General features: G+C 34.9%; 1 protein-coding gene across 1 annotated transcript; it reads right to left on the bottom strand.

Moving 5' to 3' along the window:
• Positions 1-6368: 6368 nt before the first annotated feature.
• Positions 6369-7301, bottom strand: LOC145670045 (zinc finger MYM-type protein 1-like). The gene has a single exon (XM_081738392.1). The coding sequence runs from the start codon at positions 7299-7301 to the stop codon at positions 6369-6371; it is 933 nt and encodes a 310-aa protein (XP_081594518.1).
• Positions 7302-25403: the final 18102 nt, after the last annotated feature.

The following is a 25403-nucleotide window of genomic DNA, read 5'->3' on the forward strand; positions in this document are numbered from 1 at the left end:
GATGCCTTTTGTAGTTAGGTCATTTTGAAAGTCCCAGATATGAATTCCAACTTCGTAATACATTGTGATAGCTCTTTGCGTCATTTTTCTGGGGTTCTCAGCCAATACGATTCGGAAGGGAATCTTAGACCTGTATCTATGTTTAGTCGGGCAATTCCACAATCTGATTGGAGTAAAAATATATACGAATTAGAACTTAAGGCTCTTTCTTTATCTTTGGTAAAATTTGAGTATTACTTGGCAAATCCCTTTGTAGTATATACTGATAGTAAGAGTTTAACTTGGTTACTTAATAACCATAAAAGACAAAGGAGATACGGAACTATGTTAGAGAAAATCTCGAGGTTTAAATTTCGTATAGTCCATGTAAGATCAAAAATAAATAGTATAGCCGATTTCCTTTCAAGGGTTGGAAACCATCTAGAATTCTATACAAAAGACGATAATACAATAGAAGTCGTAAAAGATCATAATAAAACAGTAAACTTGTCTTTCATTAATTTTTGGCAAAATCCTGTGTTTAATGTGCCTCTTACAGATCACCAGAGGAAGGATCCTGAATTAAGAGAGATTATCAATAGGTTAGAGCGAAAGGAAGAAGTTCCTCCGTATGTATTAAGAAATAAGATCTTGTTTAAAAAGACAAAAGGTAAAGGGAATAATGGATTTAGAATTGTAATACCTAATTCTTTAATTCAGTCGATTATTGAGTATTCTCATTGTCCAATAATTCATGGTGGGCATATGGGATATCGAAAAACCATTGCTAAGGTTGCTGAAAAGTATACCTGGCCTACTTTATATTCTGACATTAAGAATTTTATACAATCTTGTCATTTGTGCCAAACCTGTAAAGATTCCAATCGAAAACCTATGGGTCAATATTTTACAAAAAAGGTACTGCACCCAAATTATACTTGGTTTATTGATATTGCGGGGAAATTGCCTAGTAGTTCTGGATTTGAATATATTTTAATTGTCACTGACGCCTATAGTCGCTTTGTCTTTTTAGAACCTTTAAGACGACTAACCTCAAAAATCATCTGCAATAAGTTACAGGAATTATTTCTTCGATACGGCTTTCCTGGTAAAGTCCTAAGTGATGGCGCTTCTTATTTCGTGAGTGATTACTTCTTGAAATTCTTGTATAGCTATGGTATACAGAGTGTAAAATTCTCCCCATATAACCCACAATCGAACAGAGCCGAACGCACGGTGAGATCGGTTAAAAATTTAATTCGTATTTATGTTGATAAGTCTCAACAGAATTGGGCCCAATTACTATCTAAAATTGCTTTTACTATTAACATAAGTATGAATGAAACTACTGGGACTAGTCCATGTGAACTTTATATGGGACGGAAATTTTACCATCCATTAGATGTTAAATGGTTGATGGATTTAGATCTTTTAGACGATGACCAGGATAAAGAGCAAAAATTAGTCAATATAAATAATAACATTGAACGCGCTTGGAAACATAGTGCGAAAGTATATAGTCAAAAACATAATCCTGTTAATTTAAATATTGATGATTTAGTATTGGTTAAAAGGTTCATGAAAATTTCAGCAGAGAAACATTTCAATCCAAAAATCGCCCCTCAATGGGAAGGCCCATACCGCCTTATTTCTAAACCTACACCAAATACAGTTTGGCTAGAAAATATTGAAAGACCATATGTTCATATAAAACGCCATGTTCGTTTTTGTAAGAAATATTTTCCACCGAGACAAGTTAATCAATCTAACCCATAAGGTAACAAAAAAAATGATTTGATGTGAGATTTGAGGTTAACTAAATTATTAATATTGTACTTATATATATATATATTTATATATTTTAGGATGTTTGTTCGAACAAATTTTGTGTGTTGTATATATTTTTTTTATTCCTGCAGGAATGCCTCGTCCGAGAAAGTGAGAGGTCAACCCTTTTCATTTTGTAAATACCTCATCATCATTCTTTGTGTATATTGTGTAAGGAATTGGAAAAATTACTGTAGAAGTTTGTAAAGAAGGCGTTAGCATTTGAATATTTATGGAAGATTTGGTAATGTATTGAAATTATTTTATTATTCAACTTGGGATTTGTTATGGTTAGGAATTTTTTTTGACCGACCCTCGGATATTATGTAACCCACCCAAGTTTCATAATAAAATGAAATTTTGTAAAAGGAAAATTTTTGTGAGATGAAACTCCAGTTTACTGTTAAGTTGGTTCTTTTCTTGGAGTTGGAAGCACTGCTTAACCTTCGGTTAGATTGCGTGAGTCGTCGATCGGGATGACGTCACGTTGCAGCCGAGGTTCTGGCTTTAAGACTGAAGCGCTTCGCAGTGTATAAAATGAGGTAAGAGTGATAGGTCCTCTGAATGAAAGAATGGGTCATTAAATTAATATTCTTTCCGTATAATCGTATAGTTTAGTTAACTTCTTTTGAAATCTATAACAATTCCTGACTATGGTTATTATTTAGAAGCATTATTATTATTCAATATATTTTGGAAGCACATATTTCTAAAAATATTGCGAAAGGAAAAGTAAGAAAGTAAAAATAGTTAATTGAATAGTTCATGTTACTGGTTTTGTGTAGGCAGAATTATGCCTTGAGTTAAAACATGTTGATTCTTGTTTTCCTTGTTAAAACTAAAGTAAAGTCGCTAGTCAGGAAGTTTAATATATTGAAATTACGGAAAATATTAAGGCTAGTGGAGACTTCAAATGAATGATTTATGTCTTAGGTCCGCTTTTGAAAAAGGAAAGAAAAAAGAAAGGATTTTATAGAATTACAGTTGAGCTATTGTTCGTAATTCATGCATTTTGACCCATATTTAAGAAATCATTTCCTCCCACATTTTCATTCCAAAGAAAGCCACTTTGCAGTAACTTCGAGTTCCATACATTTTGATTATATTGTTATATAGGTTTCTAAATTCTATATTTTGGATTTACGATTGGTTATAATAATACTTCAGAAAAATTTTGTCACTTGGAAAAAAAAATCCTTTTGGGAAAAAAGTTACTTGCTGACGGCGATTTCGATTAATGATATTATTACTTGTTAGAATTGTTGAATGTTTTCTATATTACTATTTATATAACACGTTTCGGATTTGTTATAATAAAATTTTCCATTTTGTTAGAAAACTTTTTTTTACATTTACAAGTAGTTCTAGAAGTTTTCCTGATTATCTTAATAGTGATATTTTTTTGCATACAGTATAAGCCTTTTCCAGTAATGAAACTCACTCTTCACGTCGTCATTATTATCAGCCGTGGGGGAGTGGAATTCTCCTTTCTCTCTCCTTTTAAAATTCTTATATTCTAAAGGGGGAAGTGGGGTGACGTCCATTCTCGCAGGACTGTGGGTAGTGAGGGCTATTTAAAGATTATATGTGTATCGTTCATCCGTTACAGGACCCAAGAGAGTGAAATTTTTATTTTATTTATTTTTCAACTGCATTAAGCTGTTTTCTTTATTTGGAGGGACGGCAAGGGAGTGAAACGCTTGTATTATTTTTTTTCACCTACATTCAGCCTTTTCCTTTAAATTTCTTTGGAGCCCCCTAAGAACGTGGAACGTTTATTTTATTTATTTTTAATCTATATTCAGTTTTTTCTTTAAATTTCTTTCCAGGTGCCCAAGAGAATGAGGTCCTAAGCTATAGTTTGTTTAGCTTACACGTAATCCGGCACTGGTTAGTTTTATTAGACAGATATTTCTGTTGTTTCATCAGTTATTTGGCGTAATATCGATCGACTATTAATTGCGTTTACTTTTAGCGAAGGTGTGGATTATAAACCTTGACGGCAAGGTTCTTTAGTAATTTTTTTTTACCTGCCGTCCGTGGACCCCAACAAAGTCGGGCCCGGGGCGGGGACATCGCTCGCCCCGCCCTTACGCTACCACTGACATGGAGAGGGATCAAACCAAGAAATAAGACTCGAAAGTGGGAGAGGAAATCAAAGCCTCACTTTTCTGTGACTAGACCACATATTGTAAAGGTTTTAATGAAAACATGGCTGAAGTTCATTTTCATAACTACCTTTTGGTAAATTTAAGTATTGTTTGAGGTCTAACAGGCAGTACACGTTTATGTCTTTTTTTATTTTTTTTAACGATAAGACCTGTTAATATTTGGCTGCCGTACAGAAGGCATTGTTCACTCAATCAAATGAGACCAATGCCATTAAAGAGGCTTTAATCCTATCCTGCTACAGGTCTAATCAAAGCCAACAACAGTCTACGTAAAGAAGTTTAGCTTGTCCTGTTCAGTGCCCTAAAGACAAGCGAAATTCACTAAAGTCACGACCATCTGCGAATGTTCGTAAAGACAAAATAGGACATTTTCCTAAATAGGAAGATAAAAGTGATAGATGTGCTCTCTGTATCAAAAAACTGCAAATGCACGAAGTGTGAAAGACATTTATGCTTTACAAAATTACGATTTTTTTTTTTTTTAGTTTTCTCTGCCAATAAAATGAAAAGATTTTGTGGCAATTGAACGAATATTACAAACGCTTATTTTGTAGCATGTAAGTACACTTCTACATGTAAGTATACAATCATATACAGTAAAACTCCTGTAGTTCGGTATTTCATTATATCTAACACCATTCATTACATATTTACAACTTGGTCTGAAACTATAAAATAACTCTATTTGTTTGTTATGAATAAATAAAAATCCCTGATCATATGAACTACGAAAGTTGAAGTTATTATTTTATATAGAATTCTCTTTCACTTTATTAAGAAGTGTAAATACTCATACACATCTTTGAAATTATTGTCTTTGTAGTTTAGTGTGTTACAGTAAGTCTGGGAATGCATAATTTTTTCTTTTACTATATAGAAAAATATATCTGTGATGCACAGTGTACTACATTGTCCCCCTTCCCCCCAGGGCCGGATTAAGGGAGGGGCTTAGAGGGCTATAGTCCCGGGCCTCCAGGTGGACAGGGGCCTCCACTCTGTTCAAAATCTCAACTCGCTATCTGAAAAGAATCATTAAGATACAATCATCAGCATAAAATAAAATATGACCAAAAATATGAAACCCATTTCCTTAATTTTCCTACAGTATTTTCACAGAAACGTACTATGTAAAGTCAGCAGAAGCCATATACTACTTTCTCTAGCCCCAAGCCTCCAAATGGGTTAGTTAATCCAGCCCTGCTTACCCCAATTCATTCGGAAACAATTTTTTTCAATGTTTGTTTTATAAAGCATTCACTTAAAAATCACGAACATTTTAAAAAATTGTTGAATTACATTTGGTTATCGGTTGATCATTCTAGATTTCACAATTATGCGAATATCAAGATGCTACATGTGGAATCATGACTTTAGAAACATAGGCGCCGACACGAAGAAAACATGGGGGGGGGGGGGGGCTCAACTACTCTAAATAGAAACAATGGTTTAGGGTTAGTTGGTTGAAAACCAACTGGTTTTAATCAGAGTGGATTTAGACACCTTGTAGCCAGGGACGTACACAGGAATTTATTTAGGGAGGGGTCCAAAGCTTTTCGGGGGTCCCAACCACAATTTCAGGCTAAATTATATTAAAAATTATAAAATTGCCTCTAAAATTAGACTAAATTTACAAAAAAGTCCGGATTTCGGGAGGGGGGTTCCGGACCCCCAGGGCCCACCCCTGCTTACGTCCCTGCTTGTAGCCTAAGTTCCCCCTCCCCCTGCTTCGTTCTGGATAACAGTTTCGTTCACTTTCTCACTATTTACGTTCCCCGTATCTGTGCGTCAATAATGGATTACTGACAACTCGTCACAATGCAGTTGCAGTCCTCTCAGCTGGTCTAGTGGCTAGCGCGCGTCCATTTGGTGCACATAGTCCCGGGTTCGATTCCCGGTGGGAGAGCGTTGAACTACAGTGGGTCGGATTTCAGCTAAAATTGTAGATCCATGTCTCATATAGTCTTGTTGCTGAAATCATACGATGAATAATAATCAAGTCAATTCAACAATACAGTTGCAACAATTCAGAAACGATAATGGCTAAGAATTCAGTATAACCAATAAACTGTTTAACCTTTTATCTCGTAATAAGTTCCTCTAAATAATGGACATCAATGGGACATGACTATTTGTTCGTATATGAAAGGCGACTGTAAAAGGGAGTGTTCTCTCCCGTAACAATACACATATTTGTGTTGGGAGGCAGAAAAAAAAAGTTTGAACATTTCCAATGTTTGAATGATACGAGACAATAAAATAGATGTAAGAATAAGATATGATTACCAAATTTTAAATTTCTTATTAAATTGTAATATTATGTTAATATTAACTTACTTGTATTTAGTTGATTTCTTCCATCCAGGTTTAGGTTTGTAGGTGGCAAATGAAGAATTACTTCTTTTTCATAGCAAAGGTTTGCCTGCGAATTTCAGTGCGCATTATAAATTCGTCTGCAATAAGATCAAGATCGAGTGCTGCAGAAAGTTCTTGATGACAATTTAAAATTGCTAACGCGTTGAGCCGTTTTAGTCCCATGGTAGATCGTAGATAGGACTTTAGTCGTCTTAAAGAAGAAAAAGATCTCTCCGCTGTGCAAGTAGTGGATGGTAGCGTCAAAAATAATCGAACGAACTTAACGATTTCTGGCAGCATGGTTTGAAGATAAGTGTTTTGCTTTAAGAAGTCAAGAACACACGCGAAACTTCGGAAAGGTTCGGAGTTAGTTTGTGTTTTGCGAAGATCAAGTAACATATCACGATGTAGCTTGAGCCGTTCGATATCTATATCGTCTTTGTAAGATTCGCCTATAGCACTAACATCATTTGTTTCACCAATGATAAACTGTTCACAGAGCCCTAGAAAATGTTTTATTTTAGTATCAAACCGTGATTCTAAACACTGTACTGCTGTGTCAATAGTTTGAAAATATTGTTGACGATATAGCTGCTGCGGGTTTTCATATTCATGAGGATTATCACCTTGATTGATCAGTTTTGGAAGTTTTCTTGGTCGCGGGAGAGCTGGTCCTGAAAGCTCAAGTTCGTTTGCTTTTCCTACTACATCTGCCCAGAACGTATCAAATTCAGTATCTGTTCGGAAATTCTGCAAAGTGAGCTGTAGGCTTGAAATCATATTTACAGCATCTTGAATACATGAAGTTTTCTTTTGTAATGCTGTATTTGCGCTATCTATGTGACAAAACACCTTCATTAGCAATGCGAGATGAAAAAAGAAATCGAACGAGTGCATTTGAACCAGGAAGCCATGTGCTTTGGCACCAGCATCTGACTTATCTGATAAAGATTGCTCTGACATGAAATTCATAAGTTCATGGTAGTTAAGGTAACACGACTGAAGAGAGACATTCTTGTTGGACAAAACGGTCGTAAATTAATCGGCTTATAATTTTCACTTTGCAGTTGATGAAAGAAAGACAGTCTCTTAGGGGAATGTTTTACAAAAACAATTATTTCCCTAACCAGGTTGAGGACATTTCGACAGCCTGTCACATTTCTTAAGTATCTTGAACAACCAAGCTAAGAGAGTGAGCAAAGCAATGTACATAAGGAGCCCTCGATTCTAATTGAGATACTTTTGCTTGAAGTCCTCCACGTACGCCAGCCATAATTATTGGAAGCGCCGTCGTAACACTGGCCTCTACAATACGTTATTTCTAAACTGAAACGTAGAAGAACATCTTGAATTATTTGGAAAGAGTTTCTGAATGTGTGTCATTTGTTGAGTAAAAGCCTAGAAAAAATTTCATCAATTTCAATATCGTTGGTGACTATTCTAAAGCAAAAGGAAATCTGTTCTTTCACTGAGATATCTGCTGTTTCGTCAACAATCAAAGCGTAATACTTTGTGGATTTTATAGTGGACACAAATTGCATCACTACAGCATTACTCATAATTGATAACATTTCGTTACATATATTGTGTGATATCCATTTTTTCTCTCTCTCTCGTTCAAGCCACAACTTAAGGATAGGGCTGTCTTCACTTCTCAATCGGAGCAAATGATTGAAATTGCTTTTCTTGTCAGTATGATCCCTTATAGCTAGTCCCTGAACAGCCAAATAACGCAAAGAAGAAAGTATCTTCAGTAGGGCAATTCTACTCTCTTCCATCTGAATTCTTTTTACCATCAGAGAGCTGGGAAGATACATTGATCTTGCTATTCAGAACATGAAGTTTTGAAAACGATTCTCGGTGACAATCAGAGCTTTCATGTTTTCTCATTCTTTCCAGCAAACCTTAAAAGTTTTTTCTCATATGCGTCTTTGCAAATTTTACAAAATGCCGCGTCTACTTTAGCGTCATAAAACAACCAAGGAAACTTCCCACCCCAATGTACCTGAAAGGTTCTTTTATTTGATATAGATCTGTCTGTAGATGAAGACGGCATTGAAATTTTCTGTCTCTCTTCCTCAACAACAGAAGCACTACTATCAATATTGTCAATCACTGAAATAGAAGATTCATTTTGCACTTTTTTTTCGTTCTCACTATAAAACGATCCATTTTTCAAGTGTTCAATTAACACTATTGACCCGCAAATAATGAATGAGTGAATAAATAAAACAAACACTTCACTAAAACTCACGCTCCTCTTCTTCCAGAAAACTGAAACAATAACACGTCACCACAATAATATTTTATTTCTTCTGTCAACATTATCGATAAACTAACACACCGACACGACACGAAATCTTTGGAACAAAACACATCGGAGTATACGTTATTACTGACTGCGTTATCTCCACAAAATGACCAAAACTCAATATTTGAAAATATAGAAAGAAAAAATTCAGAACAAATGAAGGGAAGCAGGGTTGATTTTCTGCAACCAGAGGTCATAAACCCCGATATAAACTAGCATGTGTTGCAACTGCTAGCAGGGAAAGTTCAGAAGGCTTCCAGAATTCCTAGAAAGAAAGGCGCAGTATACTTGTCCTTCACATCCCGCTCATATAGTAATAAAATGACTGCAATTCTCTCTCTCTCTGTTTTGATGTTCCAGGAAGACAATACTCACCAATACAGTCACCAGTAAAGAATTGAAGCTGGGAGCGGGAGAAAAAAAAGTATTCTCTTTCTTCTTTTGAATAGAAGTTCTGAAACTGAAAAATAGTTGTTTGGCGACACTAATTTTACTAAAGAAAAGTAAATATTATCCTGAAACTGAAAACGCACCTGAGTAGTTATTTTCTAAAACTGTCTGGAAAAAGTATTTTGAAGAAATAATACGAAAACATAACTGAAATATTGGAGGGGCTGAAGGGGTCTGAGCTCCTAGGTTCCGGCGCCTACGTTTAGAAATGACAGCAACAGCCAGCGTTGCCAGACTACAGAAACAAATTTATCGTCACAATAACTAAAAATTATCGAATATCAGAAGAAGTTATTGTATTTCTCGTACACACACACACACACACACACACACATATATATATATATATATATATATATATATATATATATATATATATATATATATATATATATATATATTCTTGTGTGTGTGTGTCCTTTTTCTTCCCTCTCTCCTCTCTACATGACTTGTAAAGCTATATAATGGGAGGGAAAAAGTGAAAAAGCAGTTAGGATTGTCAATTCGGAATATTTCATGTACTGCTAGAAAGCCTGCTCTCTGTTTCTTGTGTACGCTTGTTCCCCTTGCTCACCAAAAAGATAACAGAGTTTCACTGTCATTTTATGGTCATCTCCCTGACCTGAGGTTTGCCCGCTGAAGCGGTTAGTAATTTAAAAAGAAAAGTGTCATTTTGTTTACTCTTTCGTTTTACAGTTGATTTTTCGTCCCTATCTCCGCCAAAACAGCTATTCTTCGTTATCCACAAAGAAAATAAAAGTGAAAAATATATTCTATTCCATCTCAAAATTATCGTACGTTCTATAATTATTATTTTCTATCAATCGGAGCACAACATTATCGTATGTTTTGATAATTATCGTACACTCTGGCAACAGCACAGGGTTGCCACACTCAAGACTCGCGATGATGCCAAACACGGGCCTGAATTATGCTAGATTTTTGCAAATTATGCCGGATTTGCAAATTATCTTTCCGTACTAATTTTAAAGACCTGCCCCTATGATATATATATATATATATATATATATATATATATATATATATATATATATATATATATATATATATATATATATATATATATATATATATACCGTCACACCTTCCTTAAGCACCCCCCTAAATAACGTTCCTGGAGGACTACTTTCTCAAAAAACTTGCCTTGTTAACAGCCTGGGGAAACGTTTGTGGAAACTCCAGACAACAACGACTTTGTGGAAACAAAAAAAAAATCCCCTTTTTAGCGATCGAATTAAAAGAATGTTAGCTTCAGGTTAGTATTCACAGAGAATGTTTTTACAAAATTTAAGTTTCATGGGTAAATCAGTAGAATTTGAATACATTCACATCGTATTCACTGAGTTGCGAAATAGTGTACCTCCAGACATGGGCGCCCGAAGAAAATTTTCTGGGGGAGCATCTCCGTGGTTGCTATATTACGTCTGGTGGTTTGCTATATTACGTATACATTTTCGTGAGCCAGCGGGGGTCCATTCTTATCAAACGCGGAGATTACTTACAAAATATAATAAAAACATACAATTCGAGTTTCTATCATCCCTCAGTCCAATCCGAGACTGAAACATAAGAGATAGGCTTTATTTTTAAACAACATAACGTTCCTAGCGAAGGCTTCACATTGTGAAGATTATATTAGTGCAAGTTATACGAATGCAATTTTACAACTTAATATACATATTACTAAATGTTGATCTCCCTGTTGCTATGTAGTTAGCGTATGCGTCTTTCGCGAACGGGGTTTGATTCCCGGTAAGAGCTCATGTGTTTCAAATCCGACGTTTAACTGTACGTTTATGTCTTCCTTAGAGCTTTGCTCCTGAAAGCGACGCTACACTATAATCTAACTTAATATTACTAAATATTAAAAAATAATGACTCACCGAGATGACGTGAAATGGCAGCTATCAAATCCATTTTATATTTTCACTTTATCCAGTTGATATTAATATAACAACTACAAAGACACACGTATACAAATACTTAGAAACAAGCACATACACACGTACACGTACACAAATATGAACACTTCAAATCTATTTACATGTGGTGAATTCCGCAGCATCAAGCCTGTTATCTTCAAACAAACTTCACCATCATCTTTCCATGTATCTGCATTATTTGATTCATCTACAGATTTGTCATTTGCACGCATCATTGCTTTTAGTATTTTCGGGGAGGGTTCAGGGGGTCTTTCTTCATTTAAAGAATCGGTTCTCTGTATTGCAAAGAGAATCAGGAGAGGAAGGGAAAATTTATATTTAATGAATGGATAAAATTTTAAGAAGTATATACAAAACATGCCGCTTTCGACACAGCACTAACGCATTTCTTTAGCGGTGTATTACTAGTGGTCCCCTGATACTCATACCCTCTCCACTCACAAGTTGTAAAGTAAGAAGGGACAGAAACATCCCAGATAACCACACACTCAGGTTTCAGTTGACAGAAATAAAACTATGAGTAAGTAAACATCTTGTGCAGAGTCACGTTTTGCTAATTTTTTAACATTTGTGTGAATTCAACAATATAACAGCGGGAATACTAACTGGTTTTATTGCTCCAACCATCGCTTCAAATAAAAAGGGATGATTCCCGACGGTCGTTGAATCATCTAAATTTTCATTCCGTTTCTGTTCTTCAGAGGGTAGAATAAAATTATGCTAGATTTGGCCAAGATGCTAAAGTCAAGATGCTAGATGCTAAATGCGCATGAATTATGCTGGATCTAGCACCAAGATGCTAGATTTGGCTTCACTGCAACAGCATAACCTTGAAAAAAATATATATTGAAGCAAAGGCATAATAAACCCATTTCTGCTTTTTCAAAAATTGCATTGTGGCAATATGTGCAAATTATTTTTAATTGCTTCATGGGTACGTTTCTTATCACCTAAAACAAAGGTAAGAACTACGTGTTTCTAAAATATATTCTTTTCACTAAAGAGGAACAGCCAAATATTTGGCTTTGAGAAACTATAGTCGAGATGAAATTTAATTTGAAGTGCTAGTATACAGAAGTTTTAGAAAGTTCTCAAAGAAATTTATTACCACTCGTACATATATAAAACATTAAATATGCTGCCATCTATCGCCAGTTTTTATATTAAAAGAGAAATATGTTACAATCGTGAATTACTACTTTCATCCAGTGTTGCCAGGTATGAAGATTAAAAGGTAGCGAGGTCGTGCTCCAAAAGTAGCGGAGTTGAACTATTTGTATCCCAAACATAAAAATGTCAGACCTCAGATGTATGGGTTGGCAATGGTCAGGCGGTGACAGCAGTTTCGAACTTTTGGACGTGGCGTGTTAGTGCAAATTCCATACGTCAGTTGCAGTAGAACTGTAGTATGCCATGAACTGGGCAGGCGGTGATAATATAAAATAGACGACTTTTCTGATTTTCAAGGAGACATGTTTGCTTAAGTCAGTTTTCTGAGCTCTGAAATACACTTTACAACATTTACAGTATGTTTATTCACTGTAATTCCTCACTTCTGTAACTCGTTTGCTATATTTTTTTTCTCTGCAAGAAACGAATGTTCAAAGATTTATTGTAACTCTACTTACGCATTATTTTAAGCCATTTAAATTATGTTTTTTTTTGTATTTTGTAGACTTTCACTCAATCATCTATTGCGTCAAGACTATTTATCGTAGGACATGGTTCATACCCCGTTTTGTTTCTAGTAAAACAGTGTTTCCAACTGCGTCCGTAAAATTTCCCTAAAGTTTACCAAATGCGGGAAATTTCCGCTCAAAGTGGGAAAAAGATATTTTCTTTTTAAAAAATCCCTTTTTTATCGCGAATATCTCCCCTTGGGTATAGGATACGATCATGCGAATGCTACTTAAAAAAATTGCTTTATGGTGAAGAGAATGAGATACAAAGAGTGGGATGGGATGAATAGTTTTGATGCTATAGCCGATTTACAATATTTTCTTTTGATAATACCTTTTTAGTGAATTTCTTTACTATCATCATCATCATCAAGACTGTTCATTGTGGGAACATGAATTGTACCTCATTTTCTTTGCCATGATTCAGTCTTTTAAACTGTACCACTCGCATGTCTCTATCATGTACCATAGTGGAGAAAATTCGCGATAAAGGGAATTTTTTCTCAAAAAATCCTTTTTCCTCGACTGTGGGCCTCAACCCACAGAACCCATAAAAATCCCAAACATACTACATACCATGTGTAATAACTATACGAAGTTTCAATGTTATATCTTGAAAAATAAGAGAGGAAAAAATATTGCCCCATGTGCAAGCAGTATCAGCTTTCCCCTAAATGAGCAATGTATAACCCATTTTTATATAAAAAAATTTCCTGACTCATCGCTAATTATCGTAGAGACATGAATGATACACCGTTTTGTTTGGCCAAAACCAGTCTTTCAAACGGTACCACTCGGATGTGTCTAGCATGTGCCATAGTGGAGAAAATTCGCGAAAAAAGGAAATTTTTGTCAAAAAAATCCCTTTTTCCCCCCATTTCCCCTTTATGCAAATTTTCTCCACTACGGTACATGCTAGAGACATGCGAGTGGTTCCATTTGAAAGACTGGTTTATGCCAAAGAAAACGAGGTACGTATCATGACTTTAGAGTAAATAGTAGTAATACTGCAGATACTTCACTAATTGACTAAAAATGTGTAAAAAATGAAAAAAGAAATCGAGATTTTTTTAACACACGTCTGTTGACTCTAGCAACATGAGTCATACCTCATTTTCTTCAGCTCAAGGTAGCCTTTCAAATGGTACCACGCAAATTTCGCTATCGTGTAACTGTGAAGAGAAAAGTTAGGAAAAGTGAATTTTTTTCTTTAAAACAATCCCCTTTTTTTCATTTTGGACAAGATTTTCCCACTTCTGGTACACGATAGGGAAATTTGAGTGGTACATTTCGAAAACCTGTTTCATAACGAAACCAACGAGGTACAAATCATGACTATAGGGTAAATAGTAATGTGTCAGGGGTATTTTGAAAAACTTCTCAAATATACCCTTTTTTAAAACCCATCATCCATGTTTATGACCTCACATCCACCAGACAGAGCATGCGAGGCTGCAGAATGCCCATAAAATATGTTCTATAATGCTTCCATATTTGAATTAATGCAAAAAAAAAAAAAAAAAAAGCTCGGTCTAAAAAGCTTTACTAGAGACTTATAAAACGAATTCCGAAGGTCGACGCCATGGCACAGGTGTTGTGCCATCGTCATTTAAAAGGGTTCAAGCTTTTCATCGGTAAATTTTACTATGGATATAAGGGATAATAAACTCTAAAAGGCACCAATAGTAATGGAAATACAATGCATGTTTCTAAATGTAATATAGTTTAACTTTGTGTAAGTATCATGATAGTGTACAACTTTTTTAATGGGTGCCCAAGCTTCACTACTTATAAGATATGCCTAAATCACAACGTTTCGTAATCAGTTTATATTTTTTAACAGATCCAACACTCCCTTGGTTCCCAAACTGGGGAGGCTACCCCTAAGACACAAGAAAGAAATTCAAGACAGCACAGATTATTGTTGAAATACCATAAATTGCAAAATTATTTTTACACTCTAAAGGCGTCAGATTTTTCTTTTCAACCAGAATTAGCTAATCCTTGTATTAATTAAACTTTCAATTAAATATTGAGATTTTGTTTTACTGATACGAATATGTACTCTATGGGGCAGAAACATTGACATTACGCAAAAGTGATTAAAAAATTGCAGGCTTTCGATACATGGGCATGGAGAAAAAAAAAAGGAGAGAATTAGCTTTGTTGAACGGACAACGAATGAGATGTTAAAAAAAATTAGCAGTAGGGAAAAAAAGAATAATTTTAGATATTGTTAAGAGCAGGAAAAGGTACTGGTTAGGATATTGGCTGAGGAGGAACTGTATTATGAGGGACGTGCTGGAGGGTATTGTGTTAGGAAAGAGTGGGAGGGAGCGAAGGAGACTAGTTGAAGGAAGGTATTGCAAGGGGCACTTCGTTACCTTGCTTTGATATTTCAGGTTATATATTTTAATATTAAATCTATCTATTCATAATTAAGTTGTGTGTATTAATAACAAGTCAGGCCTGACACGTATTTATCTAATTCATTTATCTGGTTTTATCTATTTAATAAGTATAGCATAATTTATAATTTTACTATGTTTAATATATGTAAATGTATGTAAATATCAATTAGTGCATTATCCCAATCATTTATATATGACAAATTTTCTTTTAAGATTAAGATTCAGTTAGCTAGATCGAATATTACTCTCGCTCCCATTTGATTATAGACCTGGTAGAGAGGCTAGTTTTTTGAAGATTTCACTTTTCTTTCATACTTTTCCAGTAATTTTCCACTGCTATAGAAGCTTCTAGAACCGTTAATACTTACATTTTTTCTTCATTTTTTCTGTCCCCGGCAAAACATATAAAAAGGCGGATTTTTTTTTATGGCTTTTCGCTGTTTCAGCTAAGGAGGCCTGTAGAGTAGAAGGCTATGCTGGTGGCTGTTCAGTCCGAAGGGAATTAGCAAGAGAGCTTTTTCCTGGGAGTTTTATCCTTTAGATTAGTTACTGGTTGTCCAGTGGATATGTTAGTCCGTGGCTTCCAGTCCCGCTAGAGAAAGTGGTCTCTGGCCGTAACTTAGGTGAATTCCAGAGTTAGGAATAGGAATTAAGGAATGAAGTAGGATTTTTGAGCTCTACGTCAGAGTAATGACTTAACTGGGCTCTAGTTAAAGGTTAGAAGGAGTGAAAAGTAATTTGCTCTTGGGGTGACCCTATGGAGAGTGTGAACCCAGGGCACTTAGGTTTTGAAACTCTCCAGGTGCTGGAGGTTTTTCCCATTAATATAGAATCCAAGTTGCGATTTGGTTTCGTTTCCCTGTACAGTCAGGCAATAGTGAGGCTTGACTGGTGTTTTTTGTTTTCACACTGCGACTTTCGTGTTTGAAAGTATTAGAGTGTGTGTTCACCTTTTAACCTAGAGTCTTGAATGGAAGACGTAATATAGCTGGGCCATGAGTGACGGCTTCTACTCCTAATTCCCTAAGTTACCTATCCTTAAGATTTTAGCTAGTTTTCCTTTTTCTGGATTTCTCAGAGTGTTGAGAGTCCAAACCAGGTGTAGGCCGGACTGTTACTAAGTGAAGTTAAGCAGTCTTTGAAAGTAAGGAATATGGAACTAGAGTAGAGAGAGTACTAGTTTCCATATTACCGCAGATCCCAAAGAATTATTAGAGAAGTCTTTTACTTTTATGTTTTAGTGTTATTTAAATTAGAGTTTGTGCTCCTTGAACTCTCATGATGAGTTTTTAGGAAGCCGAGCAAAATATTAAAGATTAAATTTGCAAGGGCGAAGTAACGTCCTCTGAATCTCAGATTTCTAGTCAACACACCTTACCTTAATTAGAGAAACATTAAGCTAATAAATCTAGTTATTCTCCGTAAATCTTTTGACTTGTTAATTTTAACTCAATCGTATTTTTGAACCTGTTACCTAGACAACAGCGAGCGGACGAATTATTTCTTTTGGAATTTCTTTCTTTTCTTTTTGATGTAAGGTAAAAAAGGCAGACTCGTAAGAGTGGTGAGATAAAGAATATCGATTAGGAATATAGTTTAATATGGACTTAAAGCGATACTGAGAAAAAGTTAACGCTAAAAAGTAATCTTTTTTTCTTTTTTTTACCTTACAGTATTGAAACAGAAAGTTGCTACGTCAAGACGTAGAGACTAGCTGAGGACCACCGAACGTCGAAGCTTCTAAGTTGCAGCAAGTAACCTGCCAATAATGGCAGAATAGCTATTATGAAGATGATGATATATTTAGCAATATTGACTAAAAGAGAGAGAGAGAGAGAGAGAGAATTACAATAATAATTATTATAATCAAACCTCTTAATATTTTAGAATAATTTGAGTGAAAACTGAAAACGATTCAACTGTCTATGTCTTTTGTGTAAATTCAATCTACATAAATACTTTTGACCTGTATTGGAAATACAAAATAACGGCATCAACTCCAAGATATTTGAAATCTCACTTGTGAATATGGATTACTAGCATCAATTATCCACTTCGTTGGGTTAAACTTTAAAATAATAAAATATGAAATGAAATCTTTGAGTTTTACGTCCCGCGGTTATGGCAGTTAGGCTTAAGGAGACGATGATAATGAGTAATGAATGAAATGGTGGAATGAAGAAAGTGGGAGGACACGGGAGAACCCCGAGAAAACCCACGCACACGGTGTTTGTCCACCACAAAGTTCACTTGGCGGGGGCTGGGATCGAACCCGGGACCCCAAGCACCAGAGGTGAACGCTCTACCACTGAGCCACCGCGGCCCCTTTAAAATATAATAATAATAATAATAATAATAATAATAATAATAATAATAATAATAATAATAATAATAATAATAATAATAATAATAATAATAATAATAATATATTTCGTTAGTCAGTCACTTTCTACTATTAATAAAGCATACTCTGATATCTGTCATTTTCGATTATTTTTGTATTTCTCTCCCTTCCTCCTTTCCAAGTTGCGGGCTGAATTTGAATTTAAACGGCATTAGAAGCGTCTCAGAGACCCCAAAACCTAAGGATTGGACACTAATATCGGTCATTTTCAATAATCTCATACATCTCCTTCACCCCCATGTTGCGAGGTACGGCATCGGAAGTGTCATTGTTTATCTCAATAACCTCGAAAACCATGAGTTCGACATTGATAATGGTATTTTTTGATAATTTTATATATCTTGTTCCTCTCCCCCAAGTTGCGGTGCTGAATTTGCATTTAAACGGAATCGGAAGTATCACTGTCCACCTTAGCGACGCCGAAAACTATGGATTCGACACTAATATTTGGTCATTTTTGATCATTATTCTGCATCTCTCTCTCCCCAAGTTACGAGGCTAAATTTGGTCGTAGACGGAATCGGAAGTGTCAGTATTCAACTCAGTGAACTTCAAAACTATTGATTCGACAATAATATTTGTCATTTTCGATCGTTTTTATCATAATAGAAATAAGACCATCAGCGAACGCGTTTGCGTCCTACTCCCGCAATGACGTCACCTTGGACACACGCTCCGGAAGGGAGTCGCGCTGTCGTCTGCTTGTTCCCGTATATTCTCTTTGGAACCTCAACGTGAAATTATTGTTTTCTCCCGACTTGAAGATATCTATTTGCTATTTCTGATTTAGATGCTTATTATATTGGTGAAATTTTATTCCGGCATGGGAATATATTTCATTAAAAAAAAAATGCACATAAAAAGAAAAGTAGGGTAAATCAAGTATTTCAATATACTCTTATTACATCCAAAACAATCAAACTTCCATCACTTGCATTTACCAATCAGATATATATATATATATATATATATATATATATATATATATATATATATATATATATATATATATATATATATATATATATATATACATATATATATATATTACTGAACTCAATTCTCTCACTTCACCACTTTCTTCATTTTCTTGTGAAATATTCTTTTGCGGGAAGAGTTTTTCAGTTGCTTGTTTAGTTCATTTATTCTTATGCATGCTCTAAGTCGAATAAAATATGTTAAAACTTTCGGTTCACACTTATTATCATATTCATTTTTCATGATACTTGTTAATTTTCTAATGATACCCCATTTGTTTCCAGATAAATTCTCGTTCTTTTTTGAGATATGCAAGAAAATATTTGTTAACTACTTTGATTGTGCCCAGACGTTCCTTTGGTAGAAATGTCAATCCTCCTTTTGAGATTAATTTTGTCCAGTTGTATTGCAGCAGGTTCTTCGACAGAGAGCTGTGAATATTTGAGTTTAAATTTAAAACCTATCCGCCCAGCTATAAATTCAAGACTGTTCTTCAAGATCATGCTTATTTAATGAACATATTTGATCTTCATTTTCATTTTCATTTTCTTGTAAAATATACATCAACAGTTGCACTGTTGTACATAATTCATCATACAGTACGGAGTTTTTCAAGTATATATCTTCAATTAATGTAGATCTTACTGTTTCATGCTGCGTAGAAGATTCTTCGATAGCTTTGACGTTTTAACCGTGAGTAAATAAAGCAGCAGAATACTTTCCCATTATATACATCTTCTTAGTCTGTACTTAAATCCTAGAGAATCCGGATGGCCGTTGCTTAAACCCATGCCTCTGATATAAGAAAAAAAAATATATATATATAAACTATCTTGACTTAATTTCCTTTTCAAGAGCATTTTTTTCTGCATATTGTTGTGTTTTGATTCTTCATCAAAATGAAAGGAACAATACTTCTTTATTTTTCCCTGCTTGATCTAAGCAAATAATTTTAGAAATAAATATGATTATTAGAAAAGGTGAAACATGTAACATATTAAAGGGAGTTGCTTAAGATTGAAATTATTGCATAACAAAAGCCACAGCTATGAAAATATTCGAATAAATTTTCTTCTAATATCCTGATAACGGAAATAAAGTTGACATACTGTAAATGATGAAAAAAACCGTGAATTTAAATATAAATTTTCATTCCAAAATACTCTCTTATAAACAACTGCTGAATATTAGAAAATAAGCGCATATGGATTAAAGTTACGTGATTAACTCGGAGCTTCAAAAACAAATACCCAGAAACCGGCATGTAAAGTCTAGCTCATGCAGATTTTTTTGGGATATAGTATCTTATTATAACAATTGAAGCGCATAGGATGAAAGTGTTATGTTACATTTTTCGAAACGTTTAATTTTGGCGGTTCATGCACGTGGAAAGTCATGTTACATAACACATCATTTAGTGAGTCCTTATCCCAGTGAAGAGATTTGAAAACGATGAGGGATGTGTGTTAACGGATATAGTGTACAATTTCCCGAAATGTACAATTTGTTACAAACCATCTTTATTCTCTAACCGCTTAGTAGATAGTTTGCCTTATCTGATCTTTTCAAGATGACGGACCTTTATTTAACTATAATCACGCTATATTACGGGCTTCTAGCACTGCGGTGTTGCCAAATTAGTCCCTAAAAGGGTTGATATTCCCTATATTTTGCATATTTATAGTGTAAATCAGGCAATATTGTAAGATATAATTTAATTAAATTTTGATATCAAACTCTAATTAATTTGATATCAAACTCCTATCAAATTTGATTACCCGTTTAATCAAGCACCTATTAATTTGTTCAATCAAATATGAGTTCCTAGAATTAACCTTCTAGTATTATTTAATTATATCAAATTTAATTGACCCTTTAATCAAACAGTTATTAATTTATCCAATCAAAGATGATTTCGTAGAATTAATTTAATCGCATCTGATCATACACGTGACGTCATTACCTTATAGTAGTGTTTAATTACGAGTGGATTTAACGTATTATTGAATTAATGAATTTCAACTAATTAGCTTATTGAATTAATATACAGTAGAAACTCGATTAACCGTATCTGTTATCAGTCAGTGCTCCAGACAGTACAGTACTTTAAATGTGCCGTAATTGACGCTGTGCGCCGTGCAGAGCACGGAATAAAAAGTAAGCGAAATGGACTGAAATAGTCATGCGTCACTTCCGGTCATGCTAGTTTCCACACAGAAACTTGGTACAGTACTGAAACCCTTATGGAGAAAAGCATGGACTTGAAACACTCAAGATGCCAGAAATTAAATTCCAAACTGTTATGAATTATTTTCAAGACGAACCTATATTAGTGTAACATGGAAGGAATACGGTTTACTCTGGTCCTGTTCAATCATTATAAGTTGTGATGGATATTTATAAAAATCCATTTTAAAGAAAGGAGATGTTGCTTGATTTCCGCTTTTTCCAACGCCGGTCCGGCCTGCGGCAGCATTGCACCAAAATGCATTACTCTGGTGCATTACTATTTGGAGCGGGATTGCCCTTGGAACAAGCGGAGAGCGAGACATAATCTCCAATAGGATTAGCTAGTACAGGTATACAATGGAATAAGAGATATAAAAGTTAGTAAACTGGAGGTTTGTGTCTAAGATTTTCTTAAGAGCATTGCTGATTAGATACACTTCCATAAATATCAAGTAAAATTGAAAATTCTTTGTTTAAAGTTTAATTTTCTCTGACGTCATGACTATTTTTTTAGTCCATTGTTATTAAACGCGACTGTCCATTTTTATTGAACGCGGAAAATCCCCACTCCCACCCTTTCGTAGGTCCCGCCCCACTCCTACTGTTTTGGTAACTCAATCAGTTATTGTCAGTTTCACTGGACACCTTGAGTTGGTACGCAGATTTAGTGTGTACAGTACGAGTACTGTTACAAAGCGTATAGAGTGTACATACTCCTTATCAACTTACTGTTGATTGTTATGCTTGGAAGATGGCTGAAAAGCGAAAAGGAGTCGTATTAGGACTTGACCAAAAACTCGAAATTAGTAAACGTTTGAGGAAGGGCGAAACTGCAACAAGTATCGCGCTGATTTATGGTGTTGGTAGAACGACCGTCAATGACATAAAACGGGATGCCGAAAAGATTGAGCAGCATGTGTCAAAAATGCAGAGTACCGATGGAGATGTAAAAGCTCGTAAAACTATGAAACCTGCTAGATATGAAGAACCCGACAATGCTGTGTATCAGTGGTTTATTCAAGCTCCAAGTCAAGGAACCCCAATTTCAGGGCCAATTATAATGACAAAAGCAATCGAACAATAAAAATTTAGATGAGGATCCTAACTTTAAAGCTAGCATGGGTTGGCTTGATAAATTTAAGTTTCGTCACGGCATTCAAAAACTGGACATAAGTGGCGAGAAACTTAGTTCAAACAGCGCAGTCATAGAAGACTTTAGAGAAGAGTTTCAGGCAAAAATTACTTCTCTTAAAATTGAGAGAACAAGTGTACAACTGCGACGAAATCGGGTTCACCTAGAAAGCTTTGCCGCAAAAGACACTGGCATCACTTTCAGAAAAGACAGCACCAGGCTTTAAGGTCCAGAAAGATCGCATCACTGCAATGGTCTGTGCGAATGCAACTGGCAAGCATAGGTTACCCTTAGCAGTGATTGGTAAATCAAAAAAAAAAATTTAAAAACTTAAATTTGAATGCTCTTCATGTGAACTATTATCCAAAAAAAAAAAAAAAAAAAAACGCTTGGAAGGACCAAACCATTTTTGCGGAATGGTTTCACAAAGTGTGTGTACCGCAAGTTAGAGCTCATCTCGCCAAGTTGAAGTTGCCGCAGGAAGCACTTCTCATTATGGACAACACTCCATCACATCCCTTTGATGAACTTAAAAGTGCGGTAAAATAACGTGTCTCTTCCTTCCAGCCAACACCACTCCCCTCATTCAACCTATGGACCAGGGGATCATTAAAAACATGAAACGTCGGTACAGAAGAAGTTTCATTGAAAGTTTGCTGTCATCTGACGATGCAACGACAGTTAAGGAATTTTGGAAAACCTACAACATTAAAGATGCTATATTTAATCTTGCCAGTGCGTGGGTGGATCTTAAAGATTCAAGTCTGAAAAATGGGTGGAATAAGCTTTGGCCTGAACCTGAAGCTGAACCTGAATCTGAACTTCCTACTGATGATACGGTTAATGTTGAGGAAATTGTGCAACTTTGCAATGACGGATTGGACAGTGAAACTTCAAGAACAGAAGAAATAACAACCTGGTTACAATGCGATAAAATGGATGGAGGTTTTCAACTTTTGAGTGGCGACGAAATTATATCTAATAGTAGTAGGGGTCCCGTTATGGCCAGCCGAGTCAGCAAAAATTTTCTCGATTCTGATTGGCTGATAGAGATCACGTGACGTTAGGCCCCACCCACGCGGGAAATTCAAATTTTCAGGTCACGTGGTATGACGTCATGAGTTACCCTGCGGGGAAATCCCTCACCCTGGATTTTTGAAATTTGTTCCCTTTTACGGGTAAGATGTGTGTTTATGATTGGTTGACAGCTGTCACGTGATCTTAGACCCTGGGATATTTGAAATTCGTTCCCTTTTACGGGTAAGATGAATCCTTTGGTACCACGATGCTGATTGGCTGATAGAGGTCACGTGATTTTAGGCTCAGGGATTTTTTTAAAAATTCGTTCCCTTTTATGGGTAAGATGAGTGGTTTGGTACCTTGAATTTGATTGGTTGATAGTGGTCACATGATGTTAGACCCTGGGTTTTGAAATTTGGGTATCCTCTTTGATGAGTACTTTGGTACTACGATACTGATTGGCTGATAGAGGTTACATGATCTTAGACCCGCTACACGGTGAACAGGTCACATGGTATGACGTCATGTTTTACCCTTGCGGGGAAATCCATTACTAATTCGTTTCCTTTTACGGGTAAGATAAGTGCTTTGGTACCTTGATTCTGATTGGATGATAGAGATCACGTGATTTTAGGTCCTAGGATTTTTGAAATTAGGGTGTCCTTTCTGATGTATACTTTGGTATCTCGATTCTGATTGGTTGATAGAGGTCACATGATTTTAGACCTACCACACGGTGAACAGATTACATGGGAAAACCCCTTCACTCATTTGTTTCCTTTTACAGGTAAGATGAATGTTTTGGTACATCAATTTTGATTGGTTGATAGAAGTCACATGATCTTAGCCCCCCCCCCACAGCCCATGAGTGAAATATAGAGCGATATGTCGGTGATCCTGGATTTTAGAATGTTGTTCCCCTTTTTGGTACCTTAAAGTTCCCATGAAGGGTTCAACCTCCTCCTTAAATAACCCTTTTTTGGTATCATGATATTGTACTGAAGTTTACCTTAAATATTATCCTTGTCTTTGACAGATAAGATGATTACCAGCTTTTTTACCTTGATGGAGATCCTGTCCTTGAATTAGTAGCCTATGTCTCTGGAAGTAACAATGGTGAAAGAGGGGTCCATCGTTGTCGCTTGTAGATTTCTTATAACACATTGTTGTGAGTTTAAGCGATTTTTTAAACGCTCAGTAAGCGCTTCATTAATGGAAACAGTGTTGCCAGATTTTTCTTACCTAAACTGCTCCGATTCTTTTCGAAACGGTTACGCAGAGTGCAAGAAATTTTAACTAAAAAATTTTTTTCGAACTAAAGAAATTTTGTAACTAAAAAATTTTCGAACCAAAAAAAATTGAAACAAAAACTTTTCGAACTAAAAATTTTGAAACAAAAATTTCAAAAAAAAATTTCGTACTAAAAAATTTAAACACAAATTTTTCGAACAAAATAATTTTAAACTAAAAACTTTCGAAATAAATTTTCAAATCAAAAAATTTTCGAACCAAAAAAGTTTGTTACTAAAAATTTTGAAACAAAAATTTCAAAAAAATCGAACTAAAAATTTGAAACTAAAAAATTTCAAAAAAATTTCGAACTAAAAAAAAATTGAAACAAAATTTTGTCGAAGTAAAAAATTTTTAAAAACAAAAGTTTCAAACTAAAGATGTAAATCACATCTAAAAATTTTCAAATCAAACTTTTTATCGAACTAAACTTTTAAAATTTTCGAACTAGAAATTTAAACCAAGTTTTAGAAAAATCCTAATAAATGTTTTTTCCAGGAATCGAACTCAGGTCTTTCAAACCAAAGATGTGTATGCTAACCGCTTAAATGAGATCGGATTTAATCATGCTTGGTGGGTTTCGAACCATGATCCTTGAAAAGAATACACTTATACTTTAAGAAAATAAATTGGCAGTGTAACGTGGATTAAAATAAAATGCTGATAGACTTTTTGTGTGTTCGCACATGTGATTTAAATGCAAGCGTCAGCCGATGTTGTATCGTATTACTTTTGTTTTACTACGAACGTGTCAGCATGATTCATGAAACAACATTTGAATATTTTCAAATCAATTTTTTTTGAACTAATTAAAAAAACCAAATTTTGGACAGTAAAAATTCTTTAATTAATTTTTCGAACAAAATCATGTAAACCAAATCTTGGATATATTTTTCACCTTAAATTTTCAAGATTACCATGATTTGAAAACAAGTGTTCAGGGTTTCAAGGAATAATAAAACATATTTTTTTTCAACTTGTTGTATTTTAACGAAAGGTAAGTGCTCTTCTTATACAATTTTATTAACATAATAAATGCAGGATCTAATTAATGAATATTTTGGATGCGTCCTCATCTTCGAATCTTGTAGACGTATCCTGTAAAGAAAAAGAAGAAACGACGGATTACTTTATGAATTTCTTTTTTTTTCTGAAACAATAAAAACGAGTAAATATTGATAAGAGAGAAATAAAACTTACTTGTAA

This window comes from Thermobia domestica, chromosome 14 (genome assembly GCF_964235325.1).
Source record: "Thermobia domestica chromosome 14, izTheDome1.hap1.1, whole genome shotgun sequence".
Taxonomy (NCBI): Eukaryota; Metazoa; Arthropoda; class Insecta; order Zygentoma; family Lepismatidae; genus Thermobia; species Thermobia domestica.

Excerpts from the sequence above, each read along its gene's own strand:
- LOC145670045 (XM_081738392.1), bottom strand. The coding sequence starts at position 7,301 with ATGAATTTCATGTCAGAGCAATCTTTATCAGATAAGTCAGATGCTGGT.